This window comes from Mchenga conophoros, linkage group LG11 (genome assembly GCF_057382185.1).
Source record: "Mchenga conophoros isolate Kocher_MC1m ecotype Shallow Benthic linkage group LG11, M_conophoros_male_GT1.1, whole genome shotgun sequence".
Classification (NCBI taxonomy): Eukaryota; Metazoa; Chordata; class Actinopteri; order Cichliformes; family Cichlidae; genus Mchenga; species Mchenga conophoros.
In genome coordinates, this window is record NC_140536.1 from 29,874,573 (window position 1) to 29,890,295 (window position 15,723).

A 15,723-nucleotide genomic window follows, 5' to 3' on the forward strand; every position below is an offset into this window, starting at 1 on the left:
GCCAGTCCAATACCTGCTTCATCTTTGGAACAGCAAGTTTTTTCTTTTATTTCTTTTTAAGAATATGAACACAATTTGTAGAGATACAATACTGGGAACACAAAGTTGTTTTCATTTGAGTATCTAATATACTACAGATTTAGTCCTTACAGAGTCAGGGGGTTTCCTGGAAGAAAAACTCGTTTTAACTCTCCTGAACTGTGAAATTTGATCTAAATCAGTGAAATTACGCCTTCCGTAAAGCCTGTGACACAGCAGCTGGTGAATGTGAAAATGGATCCACTGGCTCCACCTATGGAAAAGTGCTTTAACTTTCCTCAGCAGGTGTGATAAAACACTGGAACCTCGCCCCTGCACTGTAATGAGCTGGCCCTGTTCATTGTTGTTACAAAATATGCTCACTGTGGATAAGTGTGGTTGTGTTAAAAAAAAAAGAAAAGAAAAAAGTACATAACACTTTCATACTTGTTCCTACAATTATCTTTGATCCAGATGCACTATCCAGTAACACAAGCGGCTCAATAAAAGGTTTCATATTTACAAAAGAATTGTTTGTCACATTGTAAATCCACTCTGAAGTACAGTAGATAGTCTTGTTAGCACATCTTTGCTGTCTTTACTGTTGAGTTCTTCCTATATTTTTTTTCCTCTTTTTTTTTTTCTCCAGCAGCACTCAGGAGCTTTTGTGCTGTGATTGAGCCTAACCACTACCAGGTGTGCTTGAAAAGGTTTTGGCGAAACTGGCACAGGGTCAAGACAGGGTGGGAGATGTGATAGAGTGGGGGAGTACCTGAGGAATGGAGGAGGTTAATGTGCAAACATCAAAAGGCCTGATTCTTGTACCAGTCTTGGGCTAAGGTGTCTGAACTTGTTACAGTGTGATCGTGCAGGGCTGCTGCCTGCTAAAATATTGCCTTATGCAGACCCAGAAACCCCCCCCACCCGAACACGGTATTACTGCATGCTTTCTTCACCTTTTTTTTAGGAGTTGCAGGGTAGGTGGAACAGGGGTATATGTAGGTCAAGTGGAATTTTTTTTTTCTTTTTGGGATTTGGCTTTTAAAAATAGTTGATTTTATGGGTAGATCATGGTTGATCAAGATGAAAAACATTTGAAGTGAGTTTTAAGATTTAGAATCTGTCATGGCCGCTGTACGAAAAGCACACCGGGGCTTCCAACTGTGAAGCCCTACCCTGTACCTTTATGCAAAACATACCCCAAAGGTATGTGTGGTCATGCATTGTTTGCACTGTCCAAATCATACTTATTGTTTTTTTGTTTTTTTGGCTATTGTGTCCAAATCATCTCCTGGATAAATAATTGTTGCTCTATGAATTTGTTGTGCGAGTGGAGAATTATGCAGAATTAGCTCAGAAAGTATCAAAGTATTCTAAAAGTCATTATCCTGAAATTTACAGAACTTAAGTTTGATGAAGAAAAACACATTTTAGTTATACTATAAAGCAGACATACTGCTGATGTCTCATGATGATGCAGACGTAAGTATCCGTCATCTATGACAAACTTATATTAGTCATTTTTTGCCCTCACTTTGGTAGAAAGGGGATAAAATGCTAAAATCTGAGTGTTATCTCAAGTGACCCAAATTATGCAAGAGTTTTTCTTCATCTTTGTGTCTCCATGGATTTAAATTCAGCCATGCGTAAATCTCACCCCCTACTGCGCACAGAGCAAGCCCCCCACCCCACCCCCCGTCTTTATTACACTGGCCTCCCGTCTTGTTGGGATAGTTAAACCTGTTAACTCTACTTGTCATGCAAACATAGTGAAGCTAGGAGAAAAAAAAAAAAAAAACATTGGAGAGAGACCTCTAGGGGTTAGGGTGGTGAAAGCACCCACTCTACACTGAACCAGTTGAAGAATATCAGTAAAATGCTCATGCTTAAAAGGTGGAACACGTCTTATTTGCCATTTCTGTTGAAACTTTCCTTGAACAGCTTCGTCGTTTTTTATTCATTTTGTTTACTGTCACATGTTTAGTCGTTACTCCCATGCTGTTCCTTTTAAAGGCTGCTGGGAATCTCATATCTCTGTGTCTTATCCAGGAAGAAACACACACACACAAACACCCAGTTGTCACATAGAAACACAAGCAGACAAACACTCACACACAGGAAAAATAAAGATCCTGCCTTCACAAAAGACAGTTGAAGTTCAGCATCGCTGGACAAGATGGAGAAAAAGGTGAAAGGAGGACACCAGACTGTGCCAGTAGTAGCTTTCTGTAGCCATTAATATAGAAATCTAATCTAATGTATTATTAGCTGGAATATAAAAGAGAGTGGGCGAGCTAAAACTCTCATTACATATCTTGTTATGTTTGGCAAACTTAGCAGAGAAGGCTGCTCTGGATTAAGTCTTTGAATAGCTCCTCCACTTAATGAATATCTGGCCCATCGTTTTGGATGTTATCACGTCTCTTATCCCCCTGTGCACACTTTTTGTCATCCCCATACCACAAATATTTTTACGTTACTTCAAGGTATGTGTTGTTGACGTTGTTTTTTATTGCTTTGGATCATAATCTTGGCTGCACCTCTGCCCCCCCTCTGCACGCTCTGTGATATGATGGCTGTCTTTGGCTAAATAAGGCAAGAGAACACTTCACATTCTTTCATGCCAAAAGACGGTTGATCCTCAGTAGTTCTGTGAGCCAGAACTCCTTTTCATCCTATCAGAAATTGAGGGCACTTTATGTGTGCCAGCCAATCCCTTTGCACCTCGACACTGTCATGCTATAGCAATGCATGACTTGCTCTTAATGGTGGTTTTCCAAAAATCTCTTGAGCGCCATTTATATTGCTGGGGCATGTTTGCTGAAAGCCAGGTATGTCTCTCATCAAAACGGACAGCAGTTGCCGGTACAACAGACGTTCGCTATCTCACTTTCATTGAGGCAGTAATTTTTCCTCGTGTCTTTTCTTTTGAATGTGGGCATAATCTGAAATAGCAGATGTTTTTGGGGTTGTTTTCAGTAAAACCTTTCCCTTTTGAAATACATGTGAAAAGTGTAAAAACAAACAATGGTTTAATAATGGATTTTTGGGGCTGGTGCTGATTAAAATAAAAAATTCCGATGTTTATGTGTTGGCAAATATTCTTTATGCATGCATACACATAAAGCTATGTAAACAGTGGAATTGGCTGTTCACCATTTCCACATCATACAAAGCATTTTATCTGCATTGCACAACTTAAAATTTTCACATGCACATACGATAATATATAGTCATGTGAAAAAGAAAGTTTATCGCAGGATTCTTTGCAGTCCTCGGATAAACTAAGTGCACCCCATAATTCAGTAGCTTGTAGAAGTACTTTCAGCAGTGATAACTCGAAGTAATCGTTTTCTGTATGACTTTATCAGTCTCTCACATCGCTGGGGAGGAATTTTGGCACGCTCTTCTTTACAAGAGTGCTTCAGGTCATTGAGGTTTGCAGGCACTCATTTATGCATAGCTCTCTTAAGGTCCCACCACAGCATTTCAATCCGGTTGAGGTCTGGACTTTTGTCACACCTCGGATCTTGTCTGTAATTTGGGATCACTGTCCCGGTGCGTGACCTGATTCAGCTTTAGCTGTTGAACAGCTGTCTCTATGTTTGACTCTAGAATACTTTGATTTATAGAGGAGTTCAATCTTAAAGGTGGTCTTTTTTCTGTAATGAACTTTGATCTCTCGGGGGCGATCGTGGCTCAAGAGTTGGGAGTTCACCTTGTAATCGGAAGGTTGCCGGTTCGAACCCCGGCTTGGACAGTCTCGGTCGTTGTGTCCTTGGGCAAGACACTTCACCCGTTGCCTACTGGTGGTGGCCAGAGGGCCTGGTGGCACCAGTGTCCGGCAGCCTCGCCTCTGTCAGTGCGCCCCAGGGTGGCTGTGGCTACAATGTAGCTTGCCATCACCAGTGTGTGAATGTGTGGATGACTTGTTGTGTAAAGCGCTTTGGGGTCCTTAGGGACTAGTAAAGCGCTATACAAATACAGGCCATTTACCATTTAACATACTAACTGAGGCCTGGAGAGTCTGAGATGTAGCTCTTGAGTGATTTGCAGTTTCTCTGAGCATTGCATGGTCTGAGCTTGTGGGATGTTTGCCAGGATGTCCAGTCCTGGGAAGATTGTCACATTGTGTTAACACACACCTGAATGCTCCAGACCAGCGAACTGCCCCACCTTCTTTTAAACTCACTCTTGCTTATGGTTAACTAATTATTAAGTGCAGAACCTGGTTGCTAATTACCTTCATAATTTCTATGGAAGCAGTAAGAGTGCACTTAATTTTTTTCACAGGACTGCATAGAATCCGGTGAAAACTTTCTTTTTCCCATCTGTAAAAATGGCAATATTGGAAAAACTGATATACAAGTTTGGCTACATGAATTTCTTGTGTGTGTTTGAGTGTGTCAAAGTAGGATTCATTTGGGCTGTAGTTACTTTCTCACTGGGAGGCAAGCCCACTGTGGTACAGTGATCCAGAGTGCTGTATCACTGTATTTATTCAAACTAGTCCAAACATGTCAGGGATACTGTGAGGCCCAGTGACACTTGACCCTCCTCGGTGAAGTGACCGGGAGGATGACATGCTTGAATATCTGAGATTTTTCTTCGCAGCACGGTGCAACAAAGAGAAACTGGGATTTGGTAACTGAAATGTGCCTCTGTTTGCATTGGTGTTTTAAAAAAAGCCAAGCAGCTGCATTGCATTGCTACACCGTTCACATGTCACGACACGGGCTCATGTACAGAAAATGTGTAGAAGACAGCCGGCAGAAAGACGTTCAATCGAAGCCCACACGAAAAACAAAAACCAGGGAAAAACATTTACCGTGCCAATAGGCAGGTCATCGACCATACCTATTTGGCTTGCCAAGCAAATATTTGATCCTTATCTGCCAGCTGCTAACATGAGTGGAAAATTTCTGATATGATCCATGAGGAATTGAAAAGTGAACACATTAGTCATTTGGCATTGTTAAGTAGGATTTTGACGAGAAAGCAGTCAGTCATGTTTATGGTGAATTTGTTCCAGTTGGGCAAACAGGTTGGCCCCAGAGGACAAAACAGGTCTTTGAGTCCTTTGATTGCCTGTGCCAAGAATGGATTATATTCATTTCAGTGACACTTGGGAATAAAGCGGTATTAGTCCAAACAAAACACTTTCTTGACAAAACAGATAATTACCTCCTCAGGATGAAAGTGCCTCGTGTTAGGTTTCATTGCATTTGCTGTCTGTTAAAGTATTTAGATTTGACTCTGTTATACATCTTATATTTAAAGCTTCCATTGTCAGTCTGCCTCATGCATGGCTATCATGCCTCTTTAATCAGAGAATGGCTTTCATTGCCCACTTTATCTTTACACTTTGGTTGTCAATAATAGTGCTTACTTCACCCTTTTCCAAAGCTGTCACCTGTCAACAGTCAGATCACGCTTTACACCCAGGTCAGCATCACAAAGCCGCTGCCAAGATGCAACAATCTGTCATGACGGGGCGCTCATGAAATGCCCGACATAGTCATGGTAGCTATTTGTGATCGCTGCAGAACATCAGTGGTGCCTCGTTTTATGTCCACCAACAAGCTGGACAGGATTTTTGATAAAGTTCTTTCCTCATTACAAATCCTTTAGAGATTCTTTTACTCTGGAGACTTCAAGGGGTAAATCCAAAAGGGAAAGATTACACACAGCGTAAGAGCAAACTCGTGCACTACACTGTAGCTCGTTTGATTGTTGTATCAGGATCAAAGACTTCACACAGCCAATAAATGAGTAGTATTTGGAGCTTGGTGTTTCTGGCTTGATGGGAGTTTCTTTACTGGTGCTGTGCTTCATTTACTGTACAGTTTGAGTTTTTCTCATTAAGCTGAGCCCTGCTGTTTTCAGTCAGGGCTATTTTGTTCAGTAGCTAAGTAGTGATGTTTGTGATTAAAATGAGAGAAGATACATTCTCTTTGCGATAACCAGCGCAACACATTTGAACAACTTGTTGGCTGGTGGTAGTAATTATGTGGAGGCATTAAGGGCTATGAAAGAGTTTATCCTTATTTCAAACTCTTCCTCACAGGTGCTACAGAGGACAGCAGCAGGCAGCAGAGGATCCAGTCTGTGTAGAAATCAGGTGCTTCAACATCTCCTTTCCATTAAGAGTAGTCGGTCACTGAGATGGTGTACTGTGACTCATGTGTTCACTTCCTATTCCTAGAGCACAGTCTGAAATAGATGTGGTCTCAGCACAACTGTGTTTATTGGACACAGTTTGCACTGGTGTTTTTCCCCACATGTCAGGTTGTTAAGAATAGGAGGGAGCAGAGAAAGTCGGGGGCAGAGAGGCCGAGAGGGCTGAGAGAGGAAGGGAGGTAAAGCTTGCTAGGGGGGAGTCACCGAGGGTATTGCTGATAATTGGCTATTTTCCAATTCAACTTTAGAAAGGAAGAAAAACTTTTAAATTCTCTTTCTATTGCAGCACATAAAATACAGTGTTTTTTGATTTTAAGGATCATAAAGTCTGAATTGAGTAAAGCACTTGGCTTTGTGGATCTGTCTTTTATGGATAAAAAGATTTTTTTTTAAAAAACCCAGAACTATAGCATCTGCGCACATGTGACAGAATTGGAATATATGAAGTGAGATTTTAAACTTTTCTCTTTAGACATCTGGCCTTGCATCTATATGCACATTTTACTGCAGTAAGAAAAACTGTTTGCCCTGAAGCAGCTGCCAAGCAACACATGGGGAATAGCCTAGACTCAAACTCCTTCCAATTTTATATACACAGTTTATTAGAGAAGCATATAGATGCAAAAATAATAATGCTGCGCCCCAGCCGTTACCACAGGTTTGCGGTAACTTGGTTGAACCTTGCTGCAGCTGGCCTTGCTGCACGGTCCACCTACACCAGATGGACTTAAAATGTTGATCCCCTCGTTTATATCTGTGTCAGGCTTTTGTCTGGTATGTTGAATGGATGCGTTCTTTAACTTCTCTCCTCGCTCCACTACGTATCTGTGTCAGTGCTGGTGAGTATGGGGGAACCCTGCTGAGCAGGTGAAAGGGTGGACGACACAAAAAGTGGAGGGAAGAAAAAGGGGAGGGGGGGGCATGAGGATATTTATGTTGTGAGGGTCACCCCACCTGGTAGCTAAGGAATGACTCATTAAGCAGGCGGGCACTAATGAAAGATTTGTCTGTCCTCACACTGGCCTTGCTGTCATATCTCTCTCCTTGTCTGGAATTCTGCAGATTCCACCATCACTTTCCACTTCTGTTTCTCTTTGACAGTGTCAGATAGTATCTTGATGGATAATTAGCATGCAGTTTATTGAAGAGACTTAACCAGAGATAAGTAGCCCTGTAAGAGGTCTGCAGAGGAGTGTCTAAAGAATAATGAATGGCTGTATGAATCTAAACAGTAAGCTAAAAGACAAATGCTACTGCTACCTTCTGGAAGAATTATCGCAACTGACAAAAGCATTAACTCCGTTCCAAGCCTTATGTAAACACATCAATAAACACAACAATTCAGTATCTCCGCTTCCATCGTGGGACAATGAGCGCTGTTGAGCTCTGAGCCGACTTTTGTGTTTATTGGAACTTGGCTGTGGTATGCCTTGGTATCAAATGCCTCTGCCAGGATAGTGTTGCAGACCAGAAACCCGATCCCCTTACCGCTCTCATGAGAATGTAGATAATGTTCATTCTGCGCAGTGTGCAGAGGAAGTCCAGGTAGGTGCAACATCTGTGGAGGAAATCGCATCAAAATAAATTAGCATGGTTTATTTGCATGTTTCTAACACTGTCATTAAAATTCTTCAAAGAACATGTGCTTTTGTGCTGGGACTCCAGACATAATTTATCACCGACCTCGTAAGATCTCTGCTGAACATCGTTCATGTAGAATCGATCTGTATTAATGACAGCAAACCAGGCGCAGAGACGCACATTTGACTTTCGGTCTCGCACTGTATGTCAGCTCTTTTTTCCCCAGTAGATTAAGCCCACATTTACTAGTTATTTTGATGATTTTGATCTTGTTCCAAGCCTCAGCAGTTTGCCTTTGCTCTGAGACTTTCACACCCCGTAGGTCCATGTACGGCTTGCTGCCAGTGACAGAGTCTTCTCCAGTCTGTGTGGCCCTGAGTCAGTTTCCTCTAATCTAAACCATCAACTCCATATGTCTTCTATCACAGCTTCCAAAGCATTTGAATAAACTCCAGGCAACAGGAACAAATTAATTAATGTCTTTATTCCTCTGTGCACTTTGTAAACTGCCTGGGTGAGTGTGCGCATATTCCTGCATGTGCGCAACATGTGTAGTGCACTTTAGTGCCCACACACTCCCACACATATACAGATATTTTCCGTAAAATTGTCTTGATCCTGCACTTAAAATCCAAACATGTTGGAATTGATCTTATTTATACCTGCATTCCTGCTTAATGATTTCCACCTGAGTGCTATAATCTGCTTTTATTGAACCATCATTCACCTTATGTTTTCCCTCAGAGAGTAGGGGATAAAAACAGCAGAGAGAAACCCCAGTCCACAAAATGTTGCAATCCATTGCACGTGTTGGGAGGTCTTCCACCTTAATTACTTGTGTTTTCTCTTCATAAATTTTGGAACACAAGGTTTCCGTTACCGAGTGAGAAAGGAGAAAAGGAAGGGGAAAAAATGAAAAGGAAGCAGTGTTGATGTTGTTGTTCTGTTATGTTTCGTGACTGCAGAGGGCCATTATGGATACTGTAAACTCAAAAGTTTCTCATGAAAATACCAAAAGAGGAAAATGAAAGAGGGTTTCCTTCATCCTTAGACATGGTAGCTAGTGATGTGGCAATTCTGGCTCATGTGAGACTGTGCTCTCCCAGATGGCTACAGTTTGTCTGACCTCAGCTTTGACCTCTTGCAGAGTCTGTGGCCTTTACTGACCAGTGGAACAGCTCCTGGCTCCCTGGGACAGGGCTAAATTCAGACGTGGGCAGGCAGTGGCTTGTGACTGAAGGTCTAGCTTTGAGCTGAACAGAACTTTGAGGCGCTAAGTGAACTTTAATGTTGTGAAGCTACGGTACATCTTGATTCATGTAGTTTGTAGGTTATTAGTTGGTTGATTTAACCAGGATCACGAGAACTGATGCTTTTTTTTTTTTAAGTAAATATTGTGGGAAGTGCCTGAAGTGTAATAAGTGATCAAAGCAGCTCGTGCACCACATGGCAGACATCTTGAATTGCACACTGTTGCTACACTAACAGATGTCAATTTTTTCTGTCCTCCTATTTAACCTGGCAATGCTTTACACACAGTGTTTGCTGCTTAGAAACACTGCTACGACATTGCTGCTTCTGCGACTATACTGTAATATACTATAACAGTGGTCATTTGATGATCTGATCTTAGATATGGACAAAGTTTCAAACAAAGGTGATATACAAGTAAACCTTGTGAGGCAAAAACGTCAGACTGTTATGTTTAGGACAGTTTTTTTCCTAATCTTTGCTCTCACTGACATCAAGCTGACAGGAGGTACCTTATAGGGTTGTCAAAAAAGTCAATACGCAGATTCTAATTGATGCTAACAATTACTTTGGTAGCCTACAGCATAAATATCAACAGTGCTTGCCTTAGCCTCCTCTTTCTCACACCTTGACACGGCAGCAGTGCAGACAGACAGGAAAGCAGCCTCTGCCCTCACCAGCAGCTGAACACATGAACAGCATTTAAATTTACTGAACTTGGTCTTTACTTAGAAATTTGGGAGGTCGGTAAAGCCCCTGGTTCAGTGAAGTAAACAGGCACATATTAACCATGTTAGCCATTTAACTATTACCAATTGCATAACCACATTAGCCATTTATTAAGTTAGCATTTACGCAGCGGCTAACTGCTATTAAAAGAAGTAGAGTCCAATAAAAAATATGAGCCTCTTTAAGTTTACTCCAGGTAGGGAAATGGGAAAAGTCTCCACCATGTTAACAGGAGTAACAACATATGAAAAAAACATTTTTCCTTTCTATCTCTTTCTCTCTTCTTTTGATGTTATGAGGACTTTCGGTAAACCTGGCGCTCTAACCAGGTCACATGTTCGAGTATTGTATAACATCTTAACTTTTCTTACGTCGTCACTCAAACATGTTTTTGTTTTTAACTTGTGTAAACTTGCTAATTAGCAGCACAGCACACACAGATGGAATGGTTAAGTGGGTGATGAAAGACTAAAGACCTTGCATAGTGATTTGCTTTTAGCTAAAAATACTCATCCAGTCATTGTTAGTCTGACAGACAGTGATGAGGTCAGATGTCTAGATAGTCCAGAGTAAAATTCAAAGCATTTAACATATAAACACAAGAGTTTTGTCTGCCCCCCAGTCTGCTGGAAAATTGTCTGAGGCCTCACACCATACTTCATGCTTCTCAACCTTCTCCCATCTCTGCATCCCACATGAAAGCTTCTGATGCAATTGTGCAACATGTATAAAAGGAAAAAGATTTATTTACATGGCAGTACAATATGTTAAGGATCTTTTTCTTCAACATCCACTCTGACACATCCTCTCCAAAAAGCAAACAGAGTTTAATTTACACCAGTGTATGTGGGGTTGTCCTGCCCAGTGGGGTCTTTGTGGGTTTCCTGGCTGTGCTTTGGATGTGGTTTATGCGTTCCGCCTGCTGCGCAATGCATAAGCAGCAGTAGTCATCCTTTTCATTTTACAGTGCGTTCTGGAATAAAGGCATGTGAACAGTGTTTGCAAGGTTAATGACTTTGTTGGCAAATTAGTTTCGCTATTTATCGTTTCATTTGTTAGCTGGACCACAGTGGGTTTTAGGGTAAGGTTGAGATGGAGATTTCAATGAAAAAGTGACTCATACAAACCTGAAACGTGAAGCTGGAATTTGCTGGCAATGACACATTGAATCATAAGGTATTTAAGCAGCAAAGGACAGATTTACTTTCTCAGCAGCAGCGTGACCATCCCTGAAGTCCTGGCCTGTCTGAATGTATCAGCCCACCACAGCAGTTTTTTTTCTTAACTCTTCCGCTCTGAGCACATTCCTGACAATTATGAAAATCCTGCTCTTACTTTTATGATTGTTATAATTATGAATGCATTACATCCCTGTAGCTATTTGAACTGAGAAAAATGCAACGGTGTGTTGCCGTTTAAGAGAGGAAAACAGCTGCTTTCTCTGGTGCATCAGCAAGAACCATCAAAGAAACACTTTCACTGCATTGAGTCATTCTGCAGTCTTCGGTTGGCTTGTCAGTAAAAGCCTAAGGTGAAGTTGAAGATGACAGGAAAGATGAGCAACCAGAACTCAGATGCACCCTCAGACCCATTGTTTTAACGGTGAGGGCGTCTTGTTTTAGGGTGTGAAGAGTAATGAGCAACATGACTCGACATGACATTAAAAAAAATGTACATTAAAGCAATCGTAAGGTTAGACTGCAGAGAGATGCTTTGCTTCTATCTGCAGCTGAACTTCAATCAAAACTGAACGATGCCCAGAAAGTTTTTATGTGAGCAAACTATGTGCTATCCCTCATGTCTTCCTTTGTTCATATAACATTTGGTTTGCAAAAGCCCTCAATACAAATCCATGGCCAATGTAGTAAACTGTCGAGTTTGAATAGTCAGGTGGTTTCATGTGAACATGACTCACAAACATTTCTTGTAAATAAACGAGGTCCCACTCCAAAAGTTCTTTCCTAAATAAAGAAGTGCAGAGGGCCCATACGTTTGGGTGCATATCTGTGCCAAATGGTATGGAACTAATCTCCACTGAGTTATTTCTCATTAGAGATGGACCTCTGAGAGGTGCATCGGTGTGTGGACCGTAGACGGGGACAGGGAAGGAACTGTCTGTTCCTGCAGTTGATTTAATGTTGCACAGGAATAACTTTATGACAAATTTAATGCTGTACAAACTACATGGTTAAGTAGAGAAGCACAAACCCTTTGTGCAAAGCTGCAGTGGAGCTGTACGTGGAAGAATTTTCTCAGTCTTACCGCTGCTGACAGACATACACGCACGCACGCACAGACAGACACCGACACACGCCATGCTACTGGGATTTAGTCAAACTCAGTGGAAACCCATGTGCTGATGCATCACTGTTATAGCACTCTGTTGACTGATTATTGTGGAAGTGCAGTAAAGACTTTTGGAAGAAAAAGGGCACACTGATTCAGGGCTTGAGGTTAAGTAGAACCACAAATCAGGCTTGATTTGTATGTTGAAGGTGTGATGAGTAACTCAGAGTTATCTCGCTCTGTTTTTCCACCCCAGTGATCAGAGAGTTTGTCTGTTTAGAGATCGCTAATCTGAACTCTTAGTCATCTTCCTGCCGGGCATAAGGTATGACCCTACCTTGACCTCGAGGGGAGAAAGAGTTGTTAAAAAGCTTTGGCACGTTTTTACATGATGTTCAATCAGTGCAGATATAATGGCACAGTCACGGTAGTAGTCATAATACAAAGACTCAGAATACGTGGCATTATTTTATCTTTATTTGTTTTCGAGCCATAAAACTCAATGCAATTTATACCATTATTAGTGTTGTGCTATTAAAATTTACATTTCTTTTCCTTTTATCAATAGAATTACAATGTGCTTAACCACAATGACAGTGATTAAAAGGAGCGTATAAAACAAAATAAAACCGATCCAATTACAAAAATGTGTCAGCTTTGAGAAGACAAAGTGGAGACTTGGCAATGGTGATTCGCTAAGGCTGGAGTCACACACTGTTCGGGGGGGGGGGTAAAGTGAAAAGGTCCAGTCTCACTTCCTTCCTGTTATTTTTAAAGACATAAATTACCAACATCACACAGCTTCCCTTCTTAATACCTCTGGACTTGTAGAGATTTATTCCTTCTGGATGTTGCTGCCAGTGACTTGCTAGGACTCTTCCGTAGAAGGCTAACGCTTATCAGGCATTTGAGTCATGTACGGCACCGAATGTGCAAAGCATTTAAGGCCCGGGTCTAGTCATACTGAATACCACGAAAGTCACGAATTACTGTGCAAATAAGACATCCTTTAAAGATAATGAACTCTGCTAGAATTGAATAGTGAGATGTATGATTTCAACAATGTCGTCAAACATGAGCCTCTGAACCGCATGTGGCCCTGTCCCAGGAAGTCTGCATCTCCAGTTACTTGTCTGTCTGTAGAGCGAGTGGATCACGTTATTAAAAGTGTGTAGGGTTACTGTGGACAACCTTTTCTTGCGATAACACGTCCTGGAACATGGCAGCAGGTGTTAAACTAGGAATGCAATTTAGAGCCAAGTTTATATTAAACAATATTAAGACAGATGTAAGCATGGCGATATTTTAAAATGTAAGGTATTTATTTGTGTTAATAACTACAGTGTTGTTCTGGCTGAATTTTTTCCTTCCTCAGATGTTTGTTGTCCTAGTGGACCTCCCTGTCCTAGCTCTTGCTGCGTGTGAAGTTTTATGTATGCTGTGAAAATGCTGTGTGACACCGAAAAGGCACCAGACCGCGAGTGCTCACTCTGTCTGGTCTATTCTCTAGAAGGTCTAGAAGTAGCCTTTGTTTGTCCACAGAACTGGCAGAAAACAAACCCACTCCTTCCTCTTGCTCTCTTTCTTTCTCTGTCAGCTGAAGGGATTTGCTCTACAGCTGAGGAGGCAAGCAACAATAATGAATAGGAGCCTCTTGCTCTGTATCCCATCTGTATATGCTCGTCAGTGTGTGTTTCTCACAGTTCATTTAATGGCAGCTCTCTCAGAGTTTGTGTGTGCAGGGTGTATGCAGAGCAATATGTTGTTTCTCCTGTTTGTGTGTTCTAAGTATTGCTGGTCATGTTTTTGTGGTGTGGTTGTGTGCGAGAGTGAGCCTTATTGATGATGCCTTTTTCTTTTTTTGTACATACTAATGTTTTTACACCTATCCCTTCAAGTGAAACTGTGTATACAGCTATAAGATGCCAACAGAGAGTAGCTCTGCATTGGACTGTGTTGCTGTATCTGCAGCAGTAGCAGGCAGGTTTTGCTGAGTCAGAGCGAGTTCACACAGCAGTGATGATTGAGCGTTTAAATCTGCGCTCAATGGTGCCACTCGCTGGCAAACTTTGCAAACTGCATGCAGGGAGAAGGATGGGCAATAGCAGTTGCAGGAAATGTATGCTTTTATTGCTGTCAGTCACAACTCTCCTTTACTGCTCTGTAGAGTTACCATAACTGATTAAAGCATGTATTGTTTCTTAGCCTTTGCGGTGGCTATTTCCAGCATGACTTTGTATGATGTTAGCAGGAAACATCCTCTGTTCTCTAACTCACTGCAGATGTTCTCTGAGTTGCTCCTACTGTTTTGCTCTCACTATTTCTCTTTTTGGATAGCTTTCATATTTAACCACTGGGGATAATTGCTTCCAATGAGTGCACGATGAAGGGGTTTTCTCTACATTTTCAGTCCATGGAAACGTCAAGTTTGATGCAGTTAAAACACATTACTTTAAAGCAAAGTCAGAATCATCCTGCAAGTCTAGTAACATTACATACCACATGTGTGACTGTCAGCTGATTTTTTTTTTCCACTCACCCCTGATTTCTTTCCATACAGAAAAACTCTACAACTCAACAGGACGGGAGCTGCGGAGAGCCCTCTTTTCCCTCAAGCAGATTTTTCAGGTAATTATTTATTCATTCTAGCTGATGTCTAGTAAGAGCATCTTAAAACTGCACCTCATTCAACCCCCACAGTGCTTTGTGTTTCTCATAATCATTTTTTCAAAATCTTGTGAATTCTTTGGTCAATTTAAACGCATTAACATACAAGAAGTCAGTGCACACATTCACGCTCGCACTTGGACACATTACTGTTTTCTTGAGGCAGAGTTGTGCTGCTGAGAGTCTGCCTTCGTGGCAGCTGTGGAGTGTTCAGGTCTGGTCATACTTCACACTCTGGGCTGGGCTAGCGGGCAGTCGGTCGCAGAGGGGGAGGGATAACTGACAGTTAAATGGAAAAGAGAGCAACAGGCATTGATATATGCTCAGGATATATTAATATACCTTACTTTTTACACTCTGAGTGTCCCTGTGAGTTATCAGCTGTAGAGAACAGTGACAATTCTTGTAAAATATCTCTGATCGATGTCTTTCTTCCCTACATTCCAGTTCTGTAATACACATGTATGAGTTTAGTAACTGCTGGTCATTCTGTTTCTTTAGTGCACGCCTGTATGTTTAGGCTGTGCCAAATGACTGGAGTCTCCATCACAGATATATGGTAAATATGTTCTGGAAGCACTTAGACTTCCTCCTGGGGGAGAAGTAGCCCTGACCACCCCACTGTGTTTATTGCTGCTTTCCTCTCGATCCCATCTGAACAGTAGAGCGCATCAGAAAATGTTAAATCCTGCGGAAAACCTAATGCTTGGCCTTAAATTATGGAGTCATCGACAGGTGTGAGAGGTGCAGGTGGTTTTGTCATCAAGGACAAAATGTGGGATGAAGTGGAGGGGCCGAAGCAACAGGAATCCATTTGAACAAGCTGCAAACAGATTGCACTTCTCACTGCATCTGCAGCCACTTTTTACTGAATTTGAGAAACTTCTGCTGAGTGTTAACCAGCTGATGATTTGGAATGAGTAAAGTGTGTCTGTAGCTGTTCTCTTACAAGAAATAGTTTTTTTGCCTGCAGTAAAACAAATATTACAAGTGTTGTTTAGTAAATCTTTT

At 41.5% G+C, this 15,723-nt stretch overlaps 1 protein-coding gene across 5 annotated transcripts in view; it reads left to right on the forward strand.

Moving 5' to 3' along the window:
- The window catches only part of fhod3b (formin homology 2 domain containing 3b), a 90,913-nt gene that overhangs the window by 35,698 nt on the left and 39,492 nt on the right, over positions 1-15,723 (forward strand). For all 5 annotated transcript variants that reach the window (XM_085292380.1, XM_085292381.1, XM_085292382.1 and 2 more), the window contains exon 4: positions 14,606-14,673. In XM_085292380.1, the coding sequence (XP_085148506.1) occupies positions 14,606-14,673 (68 nt within the window). The remainder of the gene's footprint in view (positions 1-14,605; positions 14,674-15,723) is intronic.